This window comes from Dama dama, chromosome 13 (assembly GCF_033118175.1).
Source record: "Dama dama isolate Ldn47 chromosome 13, ASM3311817v1, whole genome shotgun sequence".
Taxonomy (NCBI): Eukaryota; Metazoa; Chordata; class Mammalia; order Artiodactyla; family Cervidae; genus Dama; species Dama dama.
This window is the reverse complement of record NC_083693.1, coordinates 37,338,222-37,365,884: the sequence shown is the minus strand read 5'-3', so window position 1 is coordinate 37,365,884 and position 27,663 is coordinate 37,338,222. Positions and strand designations below refer to the sequence as shown.

The 27,663-nt window shown below is 53.1% G+C and overlaps 1 protein-coding gene across 1 annotated transcript in view; it reads right to left on the bottom strand.

Moving 5' to 3' along the window:
* PCSK6 (proprotein convertase subtilisin/kexin type 6) overlaps positions 1 to 15,659 on the bottom strand; it is a 177,031-nt gene extending 161,372 nt beyond the window's left edge. The window contains exon 1 of the mRNA XM_061158890.1: positions 15,378 to 15,659. Coding sequence (XP_061014873.1) covers positions 15,378 to 15,659 — 282 coding nt within the window. The remainder of the gene's footprint in view (positions 1 to 15,377) is intronic.
* Positions 15,660 to 27,663: the final 12,004 nt, after the last annotated feature.

Below are 27,663 nucleotides of genomic sequence, written 5' to 3'. Positions count from 1 at the left end.
GTGCTCCCCCGCCCCTGATTTCTGAGAAACCAGTGGCGGGGGGTGGGGGGCAGGGTCAGGCAGCTGGTGACTCACTCTGATGGACAGCCACACATACTAGCCTGGTTCCCTCAGCAAATGTCCACGACCTGGGAAACCATGGCACCAGCTCCTGCTAGCCACAGGAATGCTGGTCGCAGCAGCCAACATATCATCTTCTGTTATGAAGACTTCTGTTACGATACAGAAATCAAACTGAACTCAATGCTCACAAACCTCCCCCAGGAGACCTGGGAAGAAAGGTGCATCATTCAGAAGGGACTGGGCAGTTCTGGTGAGATGGTTATTCCCTGGGGGCTGCATGCACTGTCTGTAACAATCTTTGAGCATCTCTTCCAAGCCCAGGGTGCATGCAGGAATGCAGCCCTGCCTGGAGACTTGGAGCCTAACTCACACATCCCAACCACACGGTTCAAGTAAAACACAGACACGGACAGGAGGGAAGCAGTGGCGAGCACACAAACAATTACCTCGACTTTGCCAGAAGAAAAGGACTCTCAACGCACAGGGGCAACCCTAGGAGGAGGCTGAGCGTCTGCCTGGCCCCAGGACAAGCCCAGGCTGGCACAGCCGTCAGCTCAGACCATGCTCAAAGACTATTAGTGATGAACTTCAGGAAAGGAACCAATTGCTGGAAAGTAAAACCAACTTTCAGGCTTCTCAGGTGGAGTCAGCAGTAAAGAATCCACCTGCCATTATAGGAGACAGAAATAACACGGATTCAATCCCTGCACCAGGAAGATCCCCTGGAGAAGGAAATAGCAACCCAGTCCAGTATTCCTGGCTGGAGAATCCCATGAACAGAGGAGCCTGGCAGGCTATAGGCCATGGAGTCACAAAGAGTCGGACACGACTGAAATATGACAGCTGGTTTTAAAACCAGTTGGCTTGAAGAGAGGTGTTTCTATGGTTCTATGGAGAAATTGAAATTCTGACATAAGAAGAAAACACCAACACATGCAAGGCCCTTTGAAAGTAAAAGTAAAGGTGGGAAGTGGAAAGATGCTCCCGGTTAGGTTTTGGAAATGCACTTCCTTGGCTGGAACAAGAGTGACACAGCTTGTCATCATGCAGGGTGGTTAGTCCTGGGTGTGGAAACGAGCCTCAGAGATGAACTTCCAGAGGCAGCGAACCCATTCTACCCCTGGGGTTTCCTTTGGCTTTCAGGTCTATTTGGTGTGAGAAGGAACAGTTTGGTTTTCTGATCTTCCTGGTGTGACAATGTGTCAGAGGAAGGCAGAAAACCACATTCATTGAAAAAGCTAACTAAAAACAAAACAAACAAACAAAAAAGCCTAGAAAGTAGCAGAGAGGTCATGTTGTATAAGGACATGAAACTCCAGGAACAGAAAGTGTTTGTTCCCATAAATGGGCTTCTGCCTCTTGTGCTTAAATGCAGGGTGTGAGATTCTGGGACGGGAAAGTCATGGCACAGAAACTTGTTTAACCCATGGAAACAAGTCCTGCTGCTGGTCTGTGGCTGACAGCATCACATTCCTGCAAAAGAGAAACTATGAGACGTGCATAAGACTGTGAACAAACTCAGGCATGAATGGCTACCTTGAGGGCAGGACAGAAGTAAGGTTTCTTTCCTTTTTATAGAAATTAGCCTTAACCAAGAAGAACCCAAGTAGGGATTCTTGCATAAACTTGCTTATGTTTAGGAAAACAACCAAAGATCAAGCCACGTGTTAGACCAAGTGCCAAGTGGCCAGAAACGGACTTACTTTCCCATTTTGAACACTGTCCTCAGTCGGACATACCTAAAGAAACTCTGACTGGGGCAAGGAGGCACAGATCCAGGTACATGGGATCTGACAGGGCTTCAGGCATGTGAGAGGACACATGGACAGTTATCAGTGGTGCTGAGGTGGTGTCCCAGGGGCAATGGCAGCCAGATGTACCTTCCCACCCAGTCCCTGCACAGTGTCAGGCTTCACACTAGCACCCGACAAATGCCTGCTGTACCTCTGGGGACACCACACCCAGGATGTCCCTCATTCCCCAGGTTATGCTCCCCTTCCTGCCCAGCTCCCCTGGTTATCCCCCTCTCCTCACCCAGCCCTGCACCCCTCCTGACAACACACCTCTCCAGGGCTCAGCCAGTGGGAGGCACCAGGAGGGTGCTGTGTCCTTGCTGCCTTGGTGCCCACGAGGCTCTGTTGACCCTGCTCCCTCTCCCTGCATCCCCTCATCCCAGCACAGGCAGCAGCTCCCATGCTGCTGGCCCATAGCCCTAGTGGTTCTCCTCACCCGCACACATGGCTGGAAGCAGCCCCGCCGTGACCATGCCTCTGTCCGAGCCAGCCAGCTGCGTTCTCCCCGATTGGATGTAGAACGATGCTCCCCCTCAGGCCAGACTGCTCCCTGCTTCTCCCCGCTTTGCTTTCGACAACCGTGGACCTTCATGGTCTGGGTCCAAAGCCACTAGTCACAAAGCCGCCCTGATCCTCCCAGAGGAAATCAGCCCCACTCTCCTGTCATCCTAAAGCAGGCGGCTCCCACCTGCATGTTCTGTGCACTATTCCTCTGGCAATGGTTACTTAGTTCTCTTCTGCTGTTGACAGGGACCCTGCCTTGTTCACTCAGTCACATAAGTGACAAGCCCAAAGCCCCGTGCACAATGGCAACTGTGCACTTTACCTCCAAAAACAAGCAGCCAACACACCCTCTGAACAACATTCAGAGAAAAGTGACAGACAGGAGAATCTATTTACAGACAGAAGATGCATAACCATAAGAGAGTGACGGCACCTACAGATCATCAGGAGAAAAGAAAAATGAACCACTGGAAAAATGGGCAAAGAATATAAACAAATCCTTCAGAGAGGAATTAAAGTGATTAAGTTTATGAAGAAGCATTTAATTTTAACAGTAATCGGGGGGGGGGGGGGAGCATATTAAAACAACCATGAGAGCTGATTTTTACCTGTAAGAATAGTACTGACAATCTCCCACCTACTTTCTGGGGGTGGGCAGCATCACCCGGCCCCATGTGCCTGCACCAGCCCTTACTCCCTCCTCCCAGCCCTGCCCTGCCTCACCCCCACTCCATGGACTCAGCTTTGCCTAAGCAGCTCCGCAGCTTCTGGAGCCAGACCACCTCAGCTCAGATCTTGGCTCTGGCATGGGTAAGTGCTGCAATCACGGACAAGTTACTTAACCTTCCTGTGCCTCAGCTTCCTCTCTGTAAACAGGGGATAATGACAGTACCTACTTGCAGGGTGCTTAAGAAGATTAAATGAGTCAGTTCAGGGAAAGCACATAATAAGGGTCAAGAGATATCTGTGATTATTACAGTAAGTCCCCAACATATAGATGAGTTCCACTCCGAGAGGACCATCATTAAGTCCAATTTTTTCCTGAGTCCAACAAAGGAAGCCCAGGTGCCCAACTAACACACTTGGTTATATAGTACTGCACTGTAATAGGTTTATAATACTTTTCACACAAATATCAAATAAAAACAAACACAAAAAATAGAGGAAACAATTTTAATCATACAGAACCTTGAAAAGTACAGTAGTACCAGCAGGATCACCACTGCTTCCACGCTTGCTTCTGGACATCCTGGGCTTGAAATAAAGACAATGCACTGCTGTCCTCTGTACAGGACTGTTCACTAAAATGCACATGAGCACAGCCACATGCAGGGGATGCGTGCACGTGACAACATACATCAGACACGTGAACTAACTCACGTAAGTGGACGTGCGAACGCACATTCACATCTCTGAACGTTCACCACTTGAAAGGTTTGCATGTAGGGGACTTACATATTCACTATTCCTATTTGTTTTTGCTATTATGTAGCCTACAGAAATTCTCATACAGAGAAGAGGAACAAGAATGATCACTGCAATGTTTTTTATGATACAGAAAAAAAAAAACCTGGAGAAAAATCAAATAACATGAATTAATAAGGCAATGCTGTAACCAAATATGTGGCTTCAATACAGGAGCTTAAAACTACTTCAAAAGAGTGAGGCAGATCTCTACATACTTCAGTAGAGAGCTTTCCAAGATGTACTGTTGGGTACATCTGGCATGGTCCATTCACCCCCCTTGAAAACAGGACACACAGACACTAACGTGTGGATGGGGTGGTCTTGGGGGAGGGGTCAGTTGAGAATGGGATGAGGAGAGGCAAGGGATCTGGGGTCCTTCTCTTCACGAATCTTCACTGTTTGAATTCTCTGTGAAGGGAGGATATTTACACAGCACACTAGTAGCTTTATCAAATAAGGAAAAAGTGCTTCATAGAATTCTTGTGAGCTGGACTGACACATGTCATCAAGTACGGGACCCTGTGAAAGGTGGGTGATGCAGGATGGGGGGTAGGGTGTAACCAGTGTGGGAACCATGGGGGTGAGGCTTGGCAGTAGGTGGGGGGGAGGGGAAGGCAGGGAACCTGTGCATCACCCCACCCAGTGCTGGCATTCTCCATCAGCAGCAATATGACCTCACAAAGAATCCACTGACCTAAATGTCAGGGAAGATTAGGTAAGGTACCACCAGGGCACTGAGTAGTCATTAAAAATTTCACCACAGAACAGTTACAGACCCAGGAGGTACAGCTGCAACAACTATACAACACCATCTGCCTAAAACTGTCTCTACACGTGTGTGTGCACCCATATACCCAGATATACAAACGAACATGCATGCACACGCACACACACCCACACAGTTTAAAAAAACTAAACAATAAGAGGGCACAGCCCAAAATGTTAACAGTGTTCGTCTGGGGCAGGGGTAGAATTATAAATGATTTTTTCTCAGTGTTTTTTGTTCTTTTCCATATTTTTCAACTTTTCTACATACTGTATTCTTTGGTATTACACAAAGAAAATCAAGTAACCACAGTTTCACGTCCAGGAACCCAGACCCTGGGTGTGACCCTGGGTCACGAAGGCCCTTCTCTGCAGTTCTGGTTTCTGGCTGGGTGTCTACTGGACAGTTCTCTACTCTCATCCAAGGTAGAAAATACGGGGGCCCCAATGGGCCACGGGAGGTGCCCAAGAGAATCTCCTGCCCTGAGAGTCTCAGACTCTAGAGGTCAGGAGTGCTATGGTCACCTTCATTCCTGCACACGCATCTGTGCCTAGCCACTTCAGTCCTGTCCGACTCTCTGTGACCCCATGGGCTGTAGCCCACCAGGCTCCTCTGTCCATGGGATTCTCCAGGCAAGAATCCTGAAGTGGGTTGTCATGTCCTCCTCCTGGGGATCCTCCCGACTCAGGAATTGAACCCACATCTCTTGGTCTAACCTGCACTGGCAGATTCTTTACTGCTAGTGCCACCTAAGCCTTTGAAGGGCAGCCCTAGCCCAGGGACCTGGTAAGAAGGGAGGGTGTGAAGGTGCAGCTCAGCCCTGCCCCTTGCTGGGAGGGTGCCAGCATCTTCTGGACATGGGGCACTGCTTTATCTCAATCTTTCCTCTGCCCGGACTGCACCGTCTGCCTCACCAGTTAGGAAACCCCGACTGCAGCCCCACGGCCACCTGCTCTCCGCAGCCTTTCCCAAAGTGGACGCTAGCATGAAAGCTGCCTCCATGGAAAGCCTTGCTCTGATGGGCCTGAGCCTCAATGAGTTACTCAGCTGCTCCGTGCCTCAGCTTGCTCATCTGTGTAACAGGGTTAATAGTGCTCAGGGGTGGTGATCAGAGCAGTGCCTGGTGAACAGGAAGGGCAGCTCAGAGCCAACTGGTGGCAGTTGTGACAGAGGTCCTGGAACTCAGTGGCTAAGTGACCCAGTCCTCTGGTGCTTCTGGAAGTAGTGTGGGAGTGGACAGCGGGCCTGGGGCCTGACCACAAGAGGTTGCGGGGTGGCGGGGAGACAGGCTCCCTCTCAGGCTGGGGCCCTGGAACTTGAAGACCAGAGTTCTGCCCGACCAGGCAGCAGGCAGGGCAGGAAACAGCACTTCAGTGAGTCCTGAAGGGGGGCAAGCTCTCCAGGTGAGCTCCACGGGAATGGGCACCCCAGGTTAAAGCAGCAGCCCCAAAACAACAGATGCAGAGAAAGAAAAGGCATGCGGCGCACTTCCGGCTCAGCGAAGGTCTGGACCAGCTGGGGTGTCCAGCGACTGTGAGGGCTCCAGGTGGGGATGGAGAAGCAGGGGGCAGCGGGGGACAGCTCACTCCCAAGGGCCACACAGTTAGGCTCTGCTACAGAAGAGCCTCTGTGACTTCAAGGCAGGGAACAAACAGCCTGGGGTGGGGAATGGCCCAGGGAAGCAGAAACCCAGGCGCAGAGAGGAGGCTGCAGGCACGACCAGGAGGCAGAGAGAAGGAGTCACAGATGGGCACCAGGGAGGAAGGCAGGGGAACCCAGCGATGCCCTGGTTTTCGACTTGGAGGATTATGACAGGTGAGTGGAAGAACAGCCTCTTCTCCTCCAGACCAGGGGACCTTAGGCCCTTATCTGACGAGAGGGTCCCCCCACCCTGCCCCTTGCTCCTCTCCTGCCCCAACTGTCCACCTCAGGGCATCTGACAAGGATCACAGGGTGGGCCAGGGCCTTTCACAGGCAATGATGGTTCTGGTGGCATGAACATAGGAGGTCATCTCTGAGAACCATAGCACAAACAAAATGGGAAGCACCCAACCACGACACTGGATGTGATTTATTCACCCCCGTGGCAGACAGGCCCTTTCTCCCATTGAGCAGACCAACAAGGAGGACGGCGTGAGCAGCAGGAAGTCACGAGGCTCCAGGGAGGTCAGGAAGCTGAAGCCCACAGCCCCTTTCTGGCCAGGTTGTGCCCCACAGTGGCCAGGGCTGTCCGGCCCTGCAGAGTGTGGCTGGTTTGGGCCCAAGCAGCCAAGGCAGAGACAATGAGCCTGTTTCTTCTTCTCCACGGTGCCACCGTCTTGACACTGAGGGCATTGATGGGCCGGTTACCATGGGAACTCAAGCTGCAGATCCCCGTCCCATCCCATGAGCACAAGGCTCCCTCCCAAGAGCTGAAGGCTGTTCATCCCATTCTGTGCAGTGCTGGACAGGGCCTCATGCCTGCCGCCAGGTCTCCAACACTCCGCGAGCAGAGACACTGGACCTCACAGAGACCAGGACTCGGCAGGATGACGGGACCCTATAGGGTGGGGCAGGGCCGGGGTATGTAGCCGACCAGACTGGGGGTGGGGGGCAGCTACAGCATCACAGGGCAGCTCCTCCTCCCACACCACGGAGCTGGGAAGGACCTGCCGAGGTTCCCAGAAGCAGGGATCCAGATAAGTGGTGCAGGGGAGATGGTTCTGTCCAGATGCTGAGAGGAGGCTGATTGTGCTCAGTCACAATGCCTGCACCCTGCCCCCAATGAGAGGCTCTCCCAGGGGCACCTTCCCCTTGACTCTGTGGGCCCAGCACCCAGGGGAGCACTTAACAAACACAGTCTGAATCAATGTCTGCATGTCTGCCAGGCACAGGTTGCTCTGGGCCAACAGCTCTGCACCAGAGAGACAGCTCCATCAGACCTCATCTTGGGAAGCAGCCAGACGATGGGTGTGAATTGAGGTGCCCGCGAAGCACAGAGCCCAGTGGAGGCACAGACAGGCCAGCAGACAGCATGACGGAGGCCTGGGAGCCCAGGGGCATGGCTGCAGAGCAGCAGCCAGCCAGGAAGGACAAGGCGCTGACCAGGAGGGCTGTAGAACGAAAGCCTTTCTCGCCTGAGAGAACAGCACCAAGGATGCCACGAGGAAGCAAGTGCAGAGTGAGGGGTCTGGCCAGAGCAGAAGGCGGTGGAAGGGGCAGGAGGGTCTACATGGCCTGGACGGGGAGAAGTGTGGGGAACATGAGGCCAAAGAGAGAAGCGTGGTTACAGACAGCACAGGAGGCTCGGGAGCACGAAGGTGGCGGCACCCTCCAGGCCTCCAGCTCTGGGTGAACCAGGACCCACAGGGAGGGGGAGGAGGGCCCAGCCAGGGGAGAGCCTCAGACTGTGAGGGACTGTGTGCGGCCCCTGGGGAGGGATGGGTTTTTCCCTCCACCGTGGAGACTCAGGAGTAAGCCTCAATGTGGAGAAGGAGCCCGCAAAGACCACGCAGCATGGAGCACACCGGCGCCGGCACTGTATGCGCACGTGAGGCTGGTGGGTCCACACAGGCCCGTGTGTCATCGGCAGCACCCAGCTGAAAGGCTCCTTGCCCAACGGCTTACCTGAGTCTGAGATGCAGGGTGATGGCCCCCTGCCAGGCAGGTGACCAGGCAGGCGAGTCAGAAGGGAGGGCTTTGGGCGCCGGCCTGCCAGTTTGTAATGTGTAGCAAGTCACGCTTAACTGGACTGAGGTCTCCTCATGGCGAACAGGCCCAGCGGCACCCGCAGGTCAGTACCAGGCTCCATGGTAACAGCAGACCCAGGGAACCACCAGCCAAGCCCAAGCACACACCAGGGTCTCCAGTCAGTGCCAAGGCCACACTGCAGTCCCAGCTGGAAAGGACATGGACACTCGTGATTGTGAAGGCCTCCATGGGCAGGGTGCTGGCTGGAGAGAGGGGTGCCAGCGCCAGAGGTGCCAGAAAAGACCAGAGGAACTGCTTTCTAGAGGCCAGATCTGTGCAGGGGCCGAGAGATCCCGAGGAGCCTGGAGTGTTCCCCAAAGTGTAGACAGTCCTGTGTAGTCCAAGACCAGGCAAGGGCCCAGAGGGCCCTCAGGCTCTTCTGCCCCACCAGGACCGACACCCTTAGCCTCTGCCAAGAGAAGTTTAAACCAACTTTCCCAACAGGCCATAGAGCTGGCTAGCCCCCTGTCCGGGTTCTCAGTCCTTGGACCCTGGCCTTGGGGGCTCTCCCAAAGCCATGCATTGCAACTCAAGCTTTGCTCACCTCCCCCCACTGCAGCCCCAGTGACTCATGATACTGCCCATCAAATAAAGCCCTGTCCACTTCAATCCATTACCATCTGAATGAAGAGGGCAGACAAGAACATGTAACACTGCATGACCTTCGCAGTCCCAGTTCTATCTATCCCCGTTGCCATCACCACCCCATCCCCACGGCCCCAGCTCACACCAGACACTTGCTCTTGCCGTTCACAGGCCATCCAGGAGTATGGCTCCCAGTTGAGAGCATAAAAGCAAGATAGCCTCCAGGCAAAAACCAGTACCTAGTGACTGCTGTTCTGGGCTCCCCTCGTCCCTCCCAAGTCCCCAACATTCACTGGAACAAGTTCCAGCCATCACTTCTACCACCTGGCTAAAGCTTCAGCTTGCTCCTGGTTGTAAGAACAGGCTGTGTGCAGCATGACAATTTTCCTCTGTTGACAAGTGAATGACAAAGGCCCACCTGAAATTCTGGGCCAGGTATGCTCAGCTCAGTAGCTATTTTAAGTAAAACTATTTAAGGAAAGTTCAAAACCATTTAAGGCTCTTAGATCTTTCAGGGCCCTGGCAGCCAGCCTGCTGTTTTATGCTCAGACTCAGAACCAACAAACTAGCTCAATACTCCAGGCAAAGCAGAAACGCAAGGGCAAGCACGGCGCCTCAGTGCCACCCTTAAGATAAACATCACTTCTGAGAGCTGCCGACACTGTGCTGCTGTGATCCAGTGTGCGCCGACGGCTTGCTGCCATACATCTCATGTGAATGAACAACCTGTCTTTTCTCTGAGTGAGCAACATCAGAGGTGATGATGTAGGCTGGGCTGAGGCCACCTCTGCCGAGAGCTGACCTGACGGAGACAGACGACTGGCAGAGGGGAAGGCAGAGGGGCTCATGGGCTCCAGGTACAGCTCCATCCCAAGAACCCTGTGACTGCAGCCACGACTTCTGTTTCTCCAGGTCACCGCTTCCTACACAAGTGGACCAACCCAGCCTGGACTTCAGTCTAGGCAGGGCCTTCTCACCTGAGCCCACGGGGGACCAGCCTGGGACTTTAGGCAGGGCCTTCTCACCTGGGCCCAAGGGTGGCCCAAGAACAGTCATACATGGGTATGATGTGCATTTTTCTCCCCCTCCTTTAACACTGCATGTGTATATCTGTGTGTATGCATGTATGTAGGTGTATACGGATACATGTGTATGCATATGAATATGCATGTGTGTATCCATGTACATATGCATGTCTGTATGCAAGTGGGTATATTACAATATATAATGTGTTCTGACACACACAAAAGTGCAAAATGCTTATACATTATTTTTATATAACTTACATATATTATACATATACATATATGCCTGGCCTTCCCAGGTGGCTCAGTGGTAAAGAATCTGTCTGCCACTGCAGGAGAGGCAGGTCCGATCCCTGGGTCAGGAAGACCCCCTGGAGAAGGGAATGGCAACCCAAATCCAGCATTCTTGCCTGGAGAATCCCATAGACTGAGGAGCCTGACAGGCTACAGTCCAAGGGGTCCTAAGAGTCGGACATGACTTAGCAACTAAACAACAAATACCTATATGCCTCTATAGTGGATTAGGAATTAGAACACTGCAGATTAAGTTTGAAATTCTACTAACTAGAATTTGATGTGGATCCTTCCAGCCCATGCTTCTATACTTTCACTACCTGTGTAAGCATTCATAAGTTCTACAGAATGGCTTAGTGTTTTTTAAAAATTTACATAAATACACTGTGCATCTGCAACCTGCGGTGTTCACTCAACATTATTTCTGGGATGTATCTGTGTAGATACACAGCTAGTTCTCTCTTTTCTAAGTACTGTTGAGTACCCTGTGGTGTGACAACTTTTCTCCTCCATTCTTCTCCTGGTGGTATTTAGGTGGTGTCTCCCTTCATTTAGAGATGCCCCTGTGGACACTTCTGTACAAGTCTCCTGGGGCAGCAGTGAGGATCTCCCAGGCTGAAGCCAGGATGTGGAAATGCTGACACAACCCACCTCCTGTCGCTCTCCAAGCATCTGTACCCACTTTCAATTCCTGGCTCCTCCGCAGCCCAGGCAGCCCTTGATGCTGACAACATCTCGGTCTGCCAACCCCAAAGGCGTGAAGTGGGATGACCACCTGAAGGCCCATCAGTTCCTAGGGAGGCTGAGCACTTTTTCTCACCTGGGTTTCCCTTTCATTCAATTCCCTATTCATATATACCTCCCCATTTTTTCTACCTGGCACTTATCCTTTTTCTTATTTATTTATGTGTGTTAGTTGCTCAGTCATGTCCAACTCTTTGCAACCCCATGGACTGTAGCCCACCAGGCTCCTCTATTCATGGGATTCTCCAGGCAAGAATACTGGAGTGGGTTACCATTTCCCTCTCCATTATTCATTTACAGTCTTTTAAATAATCTACACATGAATCTATCATATGTTATAAAATACTATTATATGTTATAAATACTTCCTACTCTCTTATTTGTTTTTTTTAAATGCTATGACACCTTTATTATACAGAACCTTTAATGGATCAATCTCTTCCCTTCTCTATTTGATCTTTCTGTGTCTTGTTTAAGAAATTCTTTCCTTTCTCAACTCTCCTACACTGTTGGTTAGAATAAAAATAGGTGTAGCCATTATGGAGCACAGTATGCATAGTCTTCAAAAAACTAAAAACAGAGCTACCATATGACCCTGCAATTCCACTCCTGGGCATATATCCGGACAAAACTATAATTCAAAATATACATGCAGCCCTATGTTCATGGCAGCACTAATCACAATAGCCAAGTCGTGGAAGCAACCTAAATGTCCATCAACAACCAAACAGATAAAGAAAATGTGGCACATATATACAAAGGAGAAGGAAATGGCACCCCACTCCAAATTTCTTACCTGAGAAATCCCATGAACAGCAGAGCTTGACACGCTACCGTCCACAGGGTTGCAAAGAGTTGGATATGACTTAGCAATGAAATAGCATACAATGGAATATTACTCAGCCACAAAAAAGAATGAAGGTGCGATCTAAAATATGACACAAATCAACTTACCTACAAAATAAAAACAGACTCACAGACACAGAGAACAGACTTGGGGTTACCAAGGAGAGGCATGGTGGGGGAAGGATGGACTGGTGTTTGGGGTTAGCAGATGCCAATCATTATCTATAGGATGGATAAACAACAAGGTCCTACTAATTACCACAAGGAACTATATTCAATATCCTGCAAATGAAGAATATAAAAAACAACATTTATGTATGTACAACTGAATCACTTTGAAATTGACATAATATGTAATTCAACTATACTTCAGTAAAATAAGTTACAAACAAATCCTCTCCTTTGCCGATGTGATGAAGGTCTTCCCCAACAATATGCACTCAGGCTCTCATCCTATCTGGAGTTCCCATACAGAGTGGGAGGTGAAGGTCTGCGGCCCTTCCCCGTGGAGACCTGGCTCTCTCAGCACCGTGTCCTGTACTGCCCAGCCCTCCCATCCATAAGAACCTCTTTGGCTCACACACAAGCGCCCACATGTACCTGGGCTAGAGTCAATGTCACCAATGGACACGACCATCACCAGGCCATGGCAGAGCTGCCATGTATTTGTGTGATTTCATATTCCATATAAAAACCTACTCGCACTAAAACTAGCTTATACTGAATTTACACATTAGTTGAGGGGACCTGTGACAGTCACCTCTCCCATCATGAATGTAATCTATCTCTCCATCATTCTTGCCTTCTTTTTCCCAACACTTTTTTACAATGTTTTATAATCCTCTCCACAGGAGTCTGATACTTCTCTAGGATTGATTCCTAAGTATCTAACAGCTCTTATGCTGTCCTCGCAGCTATGGCCATCATCAGGGGTCTCTTGTCAATCAAGTCCCCACTTCTCTCTCTCCTTAGTTCTAACAGTTGGTCTCTGGGTTCTCTTGGATTATCCATGTGGTTAATTTTGTCATCTGTCAAGAGTGACATTTGGCTCTTCCCAATCTTTATTCCTTTTTTGTAAACTGCGTTGCGTTATCTGGGATTCCCAGTATAATATAATGAGTTGAGTGGCAAAAAGAAACTTATTTGTCCTGTTCCCAATTATGTATATTTTTAAATGGAGAGGATCCAGAGCCTCTATCAGACTCTGAAAGCGATCCATGATTCAAGACAGGTGAATAACCACTGGTATCATTTGATCTGCACCACACAAGATAAATGGGATCAGGGCCATGGTTGTATGTAGGTCAAGTCAGGGCTTGAGCACAGCAAAGACCAGGATGAAGAGTCAGGGCAGGCGCCGGGCACAACACCAGCTGCCCACTAAGGGTCTAGGGAAGGTCACTCACAGGAAAACTGGGAGCCGGGAACGTGGAAGGAGACAAAGCATAGCACAATCATCAGAGGTGACACACTCTGCCGTGTGGACACAAACCGCTCCCAGCCCTCGCTTCACCATGGCTCACTCACTCATAAATCAAAGCTAATAATATATACATCTTATTTATGAGTCACAAATTCTCCTGGCTGAAGAAGGCAAATAAGGTTTTTAAAGAGTTCTCATTGAGTAGGTAGAGGCCGGACTGCTCCAGGCCTTTCCCACATTAGTAGTGCACTTGGGGGAGGTGGGGAGGAAAGCTGCACTGGGAATAAAGGGTAACAGGCCCTCCTTGAGAAATCACGCACACACGTGTACACACACACACACTCACCTCCAAGACAGCTCTTATCCCCTGGGTGTGTGACCGCCTCCTGCATCAGTCCCAGCAGCATCCCATCCCCAGGCTGAGTGCCAGGCTGTGTGCAGCCCACCTCGGCTGCCCTGGACACTCCCCAGGAGATCCAGGGGGAAGGGTGCACACCCCAACGAAACCTCTCCCACAGGCAAAGCAAAGACAGCAGGCTTCACCGCACAAGACCCTCAGTAGCGGGATGCAAGTTGTTTGAGGATGGGGCGTGGTCATGGGGCTGGCGGCTCTGATGCCTGAGGACAGGAGTGGTAAGGGGCCTCACCAGGCCTTTACAGCAATGTTCGGGAGCTCTCCACTCAACTTCAGTTCCCCTCTGTTCACTTAATTATAAGAGCCAGGAACCCAGGCACTTTGTAATTTACTGTGCCATTAAAGAGTCACTTTTAGCTGAAGACAAACTGCCGGGCCACCTGGGCGGAGCAGCCAAGTGTGGCAGGAGCCGGGCCTGAGCCAACAGGGGAAGCAGGCGCCAGAGGGGCACCAAGGAGTACTTTCTTCATCTGGACTGTGAACCTGGGAGATTTAGGAACCTCAGATTTAGGAACTGAAGACAGTGCTGCCCAAAGGCAAATCTTAAATCACAGGATATTTGCAGAGACCTGAGTGTTCAAGATACAACAAAAAGACACACCAAGGATGTGATGGGTTATTTCAGACACTCTCTGACCCACGGTGTGAAGTATAGTTCAGACAGCAGTATCTACGTTTCCAGAAGGCTGCACAAGTCACCTTAGCAGCGTTCGCACCGGACTTAGGATGCAAAGAAATGTCACTCACATCAGAGCCGCACCAGATGTGGCCCGCTTCTGTCACGGTTAACGATGAAACTAAATTTAACGCTGGCTGGCGGCAGGGTCTGAGCTTTGAGCGGCGCGTCCCTGTCACTCCACTTGATCCTCTGAGTGTGTAGTTTGCTGAAGGTTTGCTCAACGCACAGAAAGGTCCCCCGGTGGGCCCCCGCCCGCCATAGATCAGGATCAACTCGCTGGGCTGAGCTGGCGCAGGAAAAGGAAGCCTGCCTCTGAGCTCCTATGGAGCTACCCCACCCACGGTCCTGCCCCGGGCTTGTCCCCTCTTGCTCGCTGACAGCACTCCTGCGGGCCAGGTGCGGGAGTGGTCAGGCCCCGGCAGGTGCTCTGCAGCCCAAAACACTGGACGGTCCCATCCCAACCACCGCGCACCCAAGTACACAAGGTCAACGTCCCTACACGTGGGCGGGTGGAAAAGAAGGAAGAGACCAGCCTAAGGTCACACGACCGGTCAGCAGAGAACTGCCATCAGACCAGCCAACCAGAGGCCCAGAGACGAAGCCAACTCCCCCCACCCCTGCCGGGGGCCTGGAGGGAATTAAAGCCTGGACCCTCTCCTCTGGCTGCGGGGTCCAGGCCGCCCGGAAAGCCCCCTCGACTCTGGCCGCCCTCCCTCCAAGAGACGCGGACGCCAAGGGAGCGCACGACCTCAGCCCCCACCTGCGCGCGTACAGGGTCCGGAGCCCCGCGGCGCCCATCTAGTTGGAGGGCCGGCGCCGAAGGGCCGGGTCGGCGGCGGGTGGACCTGAGGGGACACGGGAGGACGGCGCCCTCCATGGGCTCCCCACTCGCGCGGCTGGGCAGGTGTCCGCGTCGGGGTACTGCCCCGTTGGCCGCCGAGGACCCCGCGCCGCGCTCCGGGCGACTCCTCACGGAGCGCCCCCTCGCGCCGCGCCCGCCGGCGGCAGCCAAAGTTTTGGGCGCGCGGGGCCGTCCGCACTCACCTGGCCCAAGTTGAGGTAGCCGTGCGCCGCGGCCACGCGGTCCGCCACGGCCGGGCCGCCCAGCACTTGCACCGCCCAGTGGTTGGTGTAGACGGGGCGCGGCGGCGGCGCGGAGCAGGCGGCGGGCAGCGCGAGCAGCAGCAGCCAGCGCCAAGGGCGCGGCACGAGCGGCCGGAGCCCGGGCCCGCCGGCGGCCCTCGGGTCGTGGCCCGCGTCCCCGGCGGCGGCGGGGGCGCGGGGCGGCGGCCGGGGCCCGGGCGCGGGCGGCGCGCGCGGAGGCATGGCAGTGGCAGGCTCGCGCGGCGCCGGAGCGGCGAGTGCGCCGGGGGGTGGGGTGCCGCCTTTTAAAGCCGCTCCGCGCCGGGGAAGCGCCGCCGCCACCGCTGCGGGCGGGAGCGAGGGGAGGAGGAGGCGGCCGCCGCGCGTCCCCGCCCGCGCGGCCCGGCAGCGCCCTGGCCCGCGCTCGGTGACCGGCACCCGGCCCTCGCGCGCCCCGGGCAAAGAGCTCCCCCCTCACCCCGTAACTTCCCGCAGACTAAGGGGGCGCTCGGGACACGCGTTCTCCCAGCGGCCGGAAGGCCCAGGGCGTCTCAGGTGAGTCCCACTCCCAGCCTGGCTGCCGTCATCTTCCTCCCGTCGGGGTGCCTTGGGGGCCTCAGTCATTCGCCTAATAGTGTTTGACCTCCTGCGCGCAAAGCCTCACTCGTCCCCGCGTGAGAGCGCGGCTCGCCTGAGTCTTGGGAGAAGAAACCACAAGGAAAGACGGGTCGGCCCCGCTGAGAACCAGGCCTGACAGTGGGACATAGCAAGGGGGCCAGAGACGTTTGGCTTCGGGAGGAACCTCGGGGACAGCCTTCCTGGGGGAGGACGGCGCTGTGGGTCCCCAGCTGTCCATTTCCCAGCAGCGCGACCGTGGGCAAGCTGCCACCCCTTCTCAGCACAGGGCTCCATCCGTGAGTGCAGTGACAACAGTCATCTCCCCGGTGGCGCTGTTCAGAGGATGACAGGAGCGCTGGCCATGCACCAGCTTTTGCTGAGTGTTTGTATGAGCTCTGGCCTGCCTCGCAGTAGGAGATCACTAGTTGTACAGACTTAAATGCCACCCCACCCCCATCGCCGGACCCTGGGACCAGTCAGGGGGACAGTCAGTGGGGTCTTCCCGGCTCTGCTGCCTCCAGCAGCCTAAAGTCCAGCAGAGACACATTTGGTGAACCTGGAGAGCTACAGGAGTGTCACACATGGGACAGGTGACTGGCCAGGGTCTCTTCTGCCACTCCTCCCAAGGGCTGTTGGTCCCAACTGGCCACGGATGGGAAGCAAGGCTTCACCCTGATTAACACTGGCAGCAAAGCAGAAACTAGGCCAGGAAGGCCTTTAAGTGGGAAGGGGACCAGTGACCTGACTGTCTGCTTCTGGATGGCCATAGAGAGCTCAGGGTGTGCGTCTGTGGCTTGGCAGATAGAAGGCAGGTGATGAGGGGCAGGAGCCGGCGGGGACAGAGCAGGACCCAAGGATGATGGCCTCCCTGGGGCCTCTTCAGCCTCCCTCTCAGGAGCCCTTTAGTTTCATAACCCACATGATTCACCCTTTCTGCAGGCATGAGTCACCCCAGTGGAGGTGGGAGCATGGGAGGCCCGACAGGGACCAGCCGAACTCCTGCTCACGCGATCTCCTGCCAGGGGCCCCTTTTGGAACCTGGAATTGATTCCTCACACCTTCTCCTCTTTTCTGCACTAAATGCAGTCTGTCCTCCCTTTCCTCCCCTGCCAAGCGGGCTCAGCTCCCTGGGCCTGCCCCACCAGGCAGAATGCAGACCCCTTCTTCCCCACCTGCAGACAGCCTCGCCCTGCCCACCCGAGAGGCAGGAGACCCGAAGGCAGGTGGGATTGCCCTGTGGGAGATCATACCGCCCAATGGGGCAGAGGCAAAGCCAGAACCTGCAGCCCACCTCCTCCCAATGCCACCCTGGCTGCCCACAGAGGAGGGTCACTGTCACTTACCAGCAATATACCTGTCCCCTTCTGGCCCCTGTTGGCCAGACTGTCCCCGGGCCAGGGTCCCTGGCCTGGACCCTGTGTTGTTCTCCTTTAAGTCTGTGACCCTCCGGGTGGACCTAAAAGCCATCAAACAGAGTGAAGTAAGTCAGAAAGAGAAAAACAAATATCATATGTTAATACATATATGTGGAATCTAGAAAATAACACAGGTGAACCTATTTCCAGAGCAGAAATAGAGACACAGGTAGAGAACCAACGTATTGATACCAAGGTGGGGATAGGAGGGAGTGGGATGAATTGGAAGATGAGAATTGACATATACAATCCTCCATGTATAAAATAGATAACTAATGAGAAGTTACTGTTTAGCACAGGGGGGAAAAAAGGCACAATCTGTTTGCAGGACATTATTAAGTTAACCTTAAAAATGCATTCCAATATACATTAGGTACAGACAAATACTGTTTGATTCCATTTATACAAAGTATTTAGAATAGTCAGTTTCATAGAGACAGAAAGTACACTGGTAGATGCCAAGGATCAGGGGTTGGGGAGGGCAGGTGTGGGGAGGGGGAGGGGGCAGGGTGTTAGTGTTTAATGGGGACCAAGTTTCAGTTCAGGAAGGTGGAAAATTTGGGAGATTGATAATGGTGAGAGTTGCATAACTATGTGAATGTCCTTAGTACCACTGAGTTTATTCACCATATATATGGTTAAAACAGTATGTTTTATATTATGTGACTTTTACCACAGTAAAAAAGAAAACATGAAAAAAGGTGTGTGACTTTCTTCACACTAAGGCTACACTGCACAAAATCTAAGTTATTATGAGGCAGCTCATGCCTCCCAAGAGTGCACCCCATGACAGCAGTGATTTTGACAGACAGAGATAAGGGTTTTTTCATAACAATTTAGTAGATTAAGGGATTCAGCCCCCTGAGCTGAGAGTAGACTAAAATTCATCTGAATTTTTATTTGGAGGGATCAGAATTTGTTAACATCTGCTCATTCGGGGCTAAACTTCCCATTTATTGTGGACGTGCCCAGACAATATCTTGGCTTCAATGTGGTAGGCAGACCAGCTTCCCAAAATGAACATCCCAAATCATAGTGCCTCCTGTGGCTTCCTGTTGATTTCATGGTGACAAGACGGCTCAATCACAGAAGTCTAGCCCTCTGTTCTGTGATGGGACCTGGAATGCAATTTGGCTCATCCTCCTGCAGGAAGGGGGTTTCCCACTCCCTCTAGCTTCAGCTCTCCAGACTACCCTTGGGGGTTGCACAGCTCTGCAGGGATGGGGAGGTCAGCAGTCCTACAGGTGGATAGGACATGGACCAGAAAGGTGACTGGAACCAGGACATTTTTCAAAAGTTTTTTTTTTTTTTTTTTAATTACTTTTTGACTGCACTGTGCAGCATGTGGGAGTCTTAGTTCCCCCATCAGGGATTGAACATGCACCCCTTGCAGTGGCACTGGGATAACCAGTGGTGGACTACCAGGGAAGTCCCTTCAGAAGTTTTAGCAAATGCTAATATGACAACGTGATATTTATGCCAGCATCTTCTCAAATCAGAACAGAGGCGGGAGCATCGCTGGTGGATATTACTTTACACAAAGGCTGACCCCTTTACACAAGTGCAGGCTTACACAGCTACGTCTGTGAGATGCCCAGTACTGCCCAGACCACTGAATAGAAGACGACTTCACATAGCCACTGGGGTGTGCTGGAGCAGAATTTGATCCAGAAACTGCGTCCATTTAGGCAACAGGCACTTGACTGAAAAATTCCATTTCTGGACATGTGCTCCATTTGGCAAGTCGGGGTGGCCCCCACAGAGTGTCTGATCTAAGGGAAGAGCAAGCCCTCAGCAGACCTTCGCCCCTGCTCTGTGCAGCCCCAGGCAGAGTTCTCCAGTACCCTCTGCCAGAAATGGCAATGATGCTGCTGTCTCCATGCAAGAGCTGCACGGCCAGTCAAAGCTGAAGCGGGCCAAGCCCCTCGCCCAGTCTGGCACCAAGTTTGCACTGAACAAATGGTGACCACTGCTGCCGGGCACCAAGAGCCTCCAGTGGGGCATGGAAATGTCCTGTGCTCCACCAGGCCTCGTTGCACATTTCCTCGCATTTTAACATCCTGGAAATCTCACAGATGGTGTTTTGTGATCACCACTGGCCTGGACTGAAACTGAGATCTTCCCGAGTAGGTTTCTGTTTGCTCTCACCAGTGATGTGGGGCGCAGTTCCTGAAACCCCTTGGGGGCCACGTGGGTGATGTGGCCCCAGCTGAGAACTGGCTGACTGCTCAAAGGGTCAGGATTCCTCCCTGACTCCACCATGGCCAGGACAGAGGCCACAGGGCTCCGTGCAGTCCCTTTCTGGCGGTGGTTTACTTATCTTCTCCTGCACCGACTGCAGCCTTTCACTGGCACAGCTTCACGGAAGGGTCCCCGTGACATTCCCCAACTTGGACACATTTCCTTTCTTAGTCACATGTCAAATCCTGATCATCTTCTACTCAAGGGCGTCTCTTGGATTTGATGACTGTGGCACTAGTGCCTCTGAGGCATACTGCAGTAAAGATAACCTGTTTAATCCTCTCAGATGTATCTGACCTTTTTTCTTGTCGCATCTATTGACATCCTACAGCAGAGGTAGAGAATGCAGTGTTTTTAATGAAAATCTGTTGTGATTCCTTTGGCAAAGCAAGGGCTCTTCCATTACCTGGTTAGTGTGAATTTTCAAATCCTATCCTTCTGTCAGGAGAACCCCTGGGTGCTTTAGGCTATGCAGCCTTCAGAGGTGTGATGCCTGATGAGACACACAAATGCATCCTGTGGAGCTGACAGCCCCACCACCAAACCTGGATGGCACACCGGTCCCCAGCCTGGGGGACAGGAGATGCTGACACAGACACCGCATACAGCACCCAGTGACAGAGCCTGAGATGAGGGAGGGGTGGGAAAGAGCAGACCTCTGCCTCCCTTCATGCACCTCCATCTTCACCCCTCCCGCAGTCCCAGAGAAATCTTCACCCGAGCCCAGGGCATCTACAAACCAAGGATCCCCCCAACCAACCCCAAGTCTTTTCAGCCCAAATCCCACCTGGAGCCACTGCCTCTAGCTGTGGCGGGTCAGGGGTCTTGCCCTTCCCATGTTCTGTGCTCTGCCTTCCGTTCTGTGTTGCTGCCTGTTTACCTCATCACCTCCTTAGTGTGGGCTCCAATTCCTACTTTACTCCTTTCTGGGGCAATGTCTGACCATCTGGGATGGGGGTGGGTCCATAAACAGCTCCCACTCCTCGCCTCCTTATCTTTCTGGTTATACTCTCCTTTTACACCTAGATCTTCCATGTCTAAAGAATCTTGTGAAAACGGCTTCTCCTGCAAAACAGTTATCCTGGATCTAGCAACTGTCTATCTCAGTGTTCCTTTCATAAACTCCCACATGGAAATTTAGTGTCAAGCGAGGAATTTATGAGCAAAACAACAAAATCCCTCAGAAGTTTGTCCCAACTAAGAATAAAAGCCTTGCACTTTCTCGAGTTTCCCTTCTTACCTTGGCTTCTAGGAGGCTCAGCAGATGAGCGGTGGGACCTGCATCTGGGTCCTGGGTGAAGGCACCATCACTCTGATGCCAGGAAGAGTTTTGGCTTCACTGCCTGAGCACTCTTTCCAAGTGAGAGTAAATTAGGAACTTGGGCCCCTTTGCAGTCTCTGCAAATGGAGCAAGGCAGTGGACAGGGTGGCAATAGGGGCTGTAGACACAAGCTGGAGAGAAGAGTTCCAAACGAGCCCTTTCTAGACAACTACTGTCTTAGGGGCTGGAGCGTACACAGAGATAGTGGGGACGTGCATCTCAGGAGATGCAAGCAGAGTGCCCGAGCTGGGAGGGTGGACGAATTGGCTACTGGGGCCAGAAGGCAGCAATGTGGTCCCTCTCTTCCCTCCCCCGCTTTCCAAGCCACCTATCCCTGGTTGCCCCAGTCCCCAGGGAACTCCTTCTTGTGGCCCCACCCCACCCTGTGAGCTCCTGGCTCTTTACCTGATGGTCACTCTGGGCCCACCATCGACCACAGTTGAAGAACCAGCCACTGGGTCTCTCTGACACTTGCTATCCACACTTTCAGGGTCATGCAAGTCCCCATACTCCTCTCTCCACTCCCACCCCAGTCCCACCCTCTCTCTTCCAGGCCCTCACCCTTCCCTACCAGGGAAGACCCTCCTCTCCTACCACACCCAAGGGCTCTGCTGCCCAACCCCTGCGGCCTGAGGACCCTCGTCCCGCCTCATGGTCACTCAGGGGCTTCCCTGCTTCAGCTGCCAAGTGACCTCTGTGCACGAACAAGCTGCTGTGGTCCCATCATCTCTAAGACAGCGATGACAGCAGACTCTCTGGCAGCCCTCCATTTCTCTCCCTCCTTTTGGAGCAGCTCTGTCACCATTGCCCATGTCACTAAGTCCAGGGGCCGGTTCTCAGCCCTGGTCCTCAGGCCCTTCCTGCAGCTTGTGACCACTTGGCCCTGAAGCCTTTCCCACGTGGTCTCTGAGACACCCCCCCTCACCTGCTGGCTCCCTACCGCACAGCTGCTCCTCAGCCTCCACAGCCTGGTCCTTCTTGGCATCAAGGGCCCCAGGCCCCTGTTCGTGGGCTTCTTCCCTCTTCCCTGCCCCTGCCCCTGGCACAGGTCTGCCGTTCTCACACTGTGGGCTCCCATTACAAGCTGATGGCTCCTAACCCCGTGTGGCCCGACAGCTGAGCTGTGGACATTGAGGGTGTTTCACCTCTGCACCCAAGGCCCCCCACACAAACAGCTCTGGTCTGCCTGGCCCCCACCCTGCCCCAGACTTCCCATCACAGTAGAGGGCAGCCCCTTCGACCCCTCCCCATTCTACCTCGGAAATGCGTTCAGAGTCTGAGTTCTCACCACTCTCATTGCTACCATTCACATGTGCCCCCTGGTGTAACTTGGCAGTCTCCCAAATACCCCTCTACTCTGACCGTGCCCCTCGAATCAGCCCACAACACAGGGGGCCATGTGAAACAGTCACTCAGGCCACTCCCTGGTGCAGAGTCCCCCCGGCTTCCAGGCTCACATAGAGCAAAACCGAAGTCAGAGCAGCCCAGATGTCCTGTGTGACCCCCCCCACCTCCACCCGCACCGCGCACAGTGGATTGGTCAGATATTGGAAGCACATTGAATTGGATGGTTTGAGCTTCCTGGAGGAAGTGACTTTTAAGCTGAGCTCAAAGAAATAAACAGGATGAGGGGACATCTGTCAGGTCTAAGTAGGAAAACCCAAACTGCACCAAGTGTTTACAGTGAAGGAACTGGTGGCCTGGGCGAGGCAGGCGCTGAGGTGGGGGAGGGAGGGGCAGCCCTGGATCTGCACCAACTCCCCCATCCACCCTGCCTGGTGTCACCCGCTCCAGGCATCGCACCTGCAATTGAACCAGCGCATGCAAAGGTCCTGATGCAGGAAGAAGGTAGAGGGGCAGGAGTACTGACAGTGAAAGAAGGGCAGCCTGAGAGGAGGCAGGGGGCCAGGCTGGGGCAGCCTCATCAGCTCTGGCAAGAATCTGGACTTGATCCCTGGACGAGAGACACTGCCCCTGCTCCAGCCAGTATCTGAACCACCCTCGTCTTCAGAAAGCCACACCCCCGATCCACACCTTTAGCCCTTTACTCAACACCCTCACTGCCTCTAGCCTCTTCAACCCCACCCAGACCCTGGCCTGGAAGGTCCCCTGTGATATTCCTCTGCCTCTCTCCCCGCCCCCTCCTTCCCAGCCCCATCCTGGAAGAGCCCTCACCACTCACGCAGACTCTGGGGGTAACTCCCCATGTGGTCTCCGGCTCTAGCTCATTGCCCCTCAAACCCACCCCCACCATACCTGACATGCTCCTGGAAGCCCTCTCAGACCACCATGAGTCTCTGCAGCTACCAGGGTGGAGCCCAGACTCCACAAGGCACAGCTCTCATGCCCTTAGCAGGCTGGCACTCTTTCTTGCTCGTCTGGCCCTGTCATGGGCAGCCACGTTCCCAGATAGACCAGCCCTTCAGGCCCAGGCTGTCTGGCTTTGGATATCTCCTCCCTGGGCGTGCCTTTCTCCCCTCCCCGCCCCCACACACAGATTCCTCCTGGCCTCTTGCCTTGGGGCACCTCCTCCAAGAAGTCTTCCTTCACTGACAGTGTCCCTCCCTCCTGTCCCCAGGCGGAACTGCTTCGGTGCTCTCTTCGCTGTCCTGGAACCTCTCACACCCAGGTTGGTGCCAGCAGGGAACTGAGTCTTAGAAGCACTTTCCATCTCGTGGGGCTCCCTGGGCCCCCCATTTGTCCCTGCGAGATGAAGCCTCAGGCCCGATGCCCGTCCCCTGCACAAACCAGCTGGAACCTCCTTCTGGGGCTTCCTACAGCAGTGTCTTCCTGAACCCTGGAGAGAACGTGGGCGGGCAGGACTGTGAAGGGAATTCTCCAAGTTTAAAGAATGATTCATTGGAGCCCTGGGTTTTCCCTATAAATGTGACAGTAATCATCCTAAATGTCACTCTGCTAAGGTGCTCTATCCTTCGGTGACAGGTGACAATGACTTTGCTGAAAGAGTTAAGACCAGAACACCCAACCACAGATGTCCAGGAGCAGCAGCCAGTCCAGGGCCAAGGGCAGGAGAGCCAGGTCCTGTCCACGCCAAGCCGCCCAGTGACCAGGGTGGGCGTCGGGCTTGTCGAGCCAGGGCATGAAGGGCTTCATGACGTTAATGGGTCACATGAAACAAGGGCCACAGAGATGAGAGAAGCCTGGTGATCGCAGGCCATGAGAAGCAAGACACAAGGACATTCCCTTTCCTGTCCACATGCTCGCTGCTTTGATTTTCTGCTGACATGAGCGCAGCTTCGGGCAGGCTTGCCCTGGTGCAGCCAGAGCCTGGTCTTGGGCGGGGCAGGCGGCAGGCAGGGTACGGCTCTGGGAGGAGGTGAAATCCAGCCCGGCACCTGCCGGCTGTGTCACTGTGGACTGGTCACCTGGCCTACTCAGCCTCCAGAATGGGACTTGAAACAGGCCCTCCCTGGAGAGTGGATCAGCACCGCACCGTAGCCCACAGCCGAGCTCCTGAGGCACGTCTTGTTTGGCAGACGCTGGCAGGGGTTGTGGTGACAGCAGAAGCGTGGGGCGGGCAGGCACTGTGCCGAGTTACATTTAGACATTACTAAAACCTAAATGGTTTCTGTTATCTTGCTTGGATCTATGTGGTGGATTTAGGGCTTCCAAAATCCACTTGAGGCTTTTTATATACTCACTATTTATAGTCTAAACTCTTCCAAATCCCCAGCCCAGCCAGCACATCCCTGTTACGCTTTCTCTCCACCCAGACACTCCAGCCTTAGAGAACAGAGCTACGGGATCTGCAGCCCTGGCCAGCCCAGCCCACTTTCTCCTGGGGATGAAACCAGGGACTCCTCTGCTCCTTGCAGAGTCACTGGTCACCACGTCCAGCTCCTCTCCCTCATGGGAACTCCAGCAACTCTATCCATTCTTGCCATTCCATACGGTCATTCCCAAAAGGTAGAAAATTTGGTTGCTGTTATTCAGTTGCTCAGTTGTGTCTGACTCTTTGTGACCCCATGGACTGCAGCACACCAGGCTTCCAAGTCCTTCACCATCTTCCAGAGCTTGCTCAAACTCATGTCCATTGAATCAGTGACGCCATCCAACCATCTCATCCTCTGTCTTTCCCTTCTTCTCCTGCCATCAATCTTTCCCAGCATCAGGGTCTTTTCCTGACTCAGGGTGAGTCAGTTCTTCGCATCAGGTAGCCAAAGTATTGGAGCTTAAGCTTCAGCATCAGTTCTTCCAATGAATATTCAGGACTGATTTCCTTTAGGATTGACTGGTTTGATCTCCTTGCTGTCCAAAGGACTCTCAGGAGTCTTCTCCAACACCACAGTTCGAAAGCATCAATTCTTCAGCGTTCAGCCTTCTTTATGGTCCAACACTCACATCTGTATGCAACTACTGGAAAGACCATAGCCTTGACTATACAGACCTTTGTCAGCAAAGTGATGTCTTTGCTTTTTAATATGCTATCTAGGATTATTATAGCTTTCCTTCCCAAAAGTGTCTTTTAACTTCATGGCTGCAGTCACCATCCACAGTGATTTTGGAAACTTTGGTAACCATACAATATTTCTGTAACCCATACGATTTTGTGTCCTGCTCTCTTCATCTGGATCAGGGCCAATCCTTTATTCTTTGTCTTTCTCCTGAGCTCCTTTTCCCTCCATCTTGTGAGCTGGTCCTTCATAGAAACCAGCAACAGTGAGCAGTGTGCTCTGTCATTCACTCAGTCTCCACCCTTAGGTCAAGATGCTGTGCCTCTCAGGTGAAAGTTCCTGTGGGACTTGGGGCACAAACAAGACAGCATGGCATGAAGTGAGCTCAGGTCCTGCCCCTGGAACAGGAAGAGAGGGTCTAGACAGAGCAGATGCCCAGACAGGAGGATGAGAGGCAGTGCATCACTGGGCTTAGAGCACAGATTCCTGAACTGACCATCTACCCAGCCCTGCCCTTCCTAGCTGTGCGACCTCAGGCAAGTCAGTTAACCTCTCTGGGCCTGGGTTTTCCCAATTGAGGATAAAATGGGCATAATATGTGTGTTCACCAGGAATGAATCAGGGTAGATATAGACTTGTGCCCTTGCCTAGACAGCATCACATAAGAGCTGTGACTATGAGGTAGGGGAGATGTAGATTTGTGTCCTTGTCTAGACAGCATCACAAAAGAGCTCTGACTCTTTTGGGCTGGGCTGGCCAGGGCTGCAGATCCCTGCTCTCAGCAGGAACAGGCGACAGGCTCAGGGAAGTCCCTGCCATCAGTGACCTGACATCTGTGGCATCCCCACCTGGCTATGCTCCTAGGCTCTTGGGGTCCCTACAGAACTGCCCCTGGGGTCAGCAGGCCATACTGCTGCCCCTGGAGGAAACAGAGGAGGGGAGGCCACTCCGCACTGCCAGCCTAATGAGGCATGGAGGGAGACCAGGTTTTCCAAGCTGGGGACCCCCTGGTGGGGGGCCCACCATCCCAAGAGCTGCCTCCACTCCCGGTCTGGGACACCCTCAGTCAGTCACTGCCCCTGAGTGGTGGCAAACTGGCCCTTTGGGATGGAAAGCCCAAGGACAAACCCACAGCCCATTGCCCTCCTCCAGGGGCAGTAGTGAGGCCACATCCAAGGGTGGGCACCGAATGCCAGCCCGGGGTGCGTGTGTCCTTAGAGCAGACGCAGGACTAGCTGGGAGGGTTGCAGACAAATACTAGCCGCCCAGTTAAATCTGAATTTCAGATAAACAATGAAAAAATTTCAGTATAAATGTATCCCACTCAATCACTGGGATATACTTATACTGTCTATCTGAAATCCCCACTTAACCTGGCTACCATGTATTTTTCTTTGCTAAGTCTGGCAGCCTTACATGGTATTACATGCTTCAGCTAGAACTGGAGAGGGCAGGTATCACTGATACTTTGAGAAGTGTCAGGCAAAGGCTTTGGAGTAGAAGTTCAGAACACTTTCTGATGGGGCCAGGAATCGAGGCAACGCAAACAAGCAGCAGTCTTGCCTTCACCTTTCTGATGCCTTCCTCCTTCTGATGCCTTCCTCCTGAAAGACAAGGCCCTCTTATCAATGTCTAGAAACATCTTTCTACCCCCCAGTGTCTGCAAGCCTACCCTGCCAGTGGCTTGTGGGAACTGAATTATACCTTCTTTTTCAAAACAGAAAAGAACAGAAAAGGTCTTCTCTCCAGGGCAGCAGCCACATGTCCCTGAGCTAGGCCATCAAGGATGAATATTCTCTTAAAAATAAAAATTATGGTGCACTTAAAAAGGAGCATGTTATGTCAGCAGTGGTGATAAGACAATTTATTACTGTCTACAAAAAGAAGGCTCTAATGATGTGGTGGAAGCTGGCTCAGTGGGCTGTAAATTATGAGCCATTCTCTCGTTGGCAGAAATAAATCCTCCCGTCAGTCACTGTGCTCCCTGTGATGGCCGGCGGGCTGTGGGGCGGCAGGAACGACATGCCCACCGCCTGGGAACAGCGCCACCACTCCTTGGGCCCCCCACTTGTTCACAGGAACACTGCACCATCTCTGGTCACAATTTTGGGAAATGTGTACTTTTTGAGATGAAAAAATAGCAACTATTTATGGTCTTCTAATAGGCAAATAAAAGAGAAAGAAAGGAAGGAAGGAAGAAGGAATGGAGAGGAGAAAGCCGAGTTCACTGTGGAGAA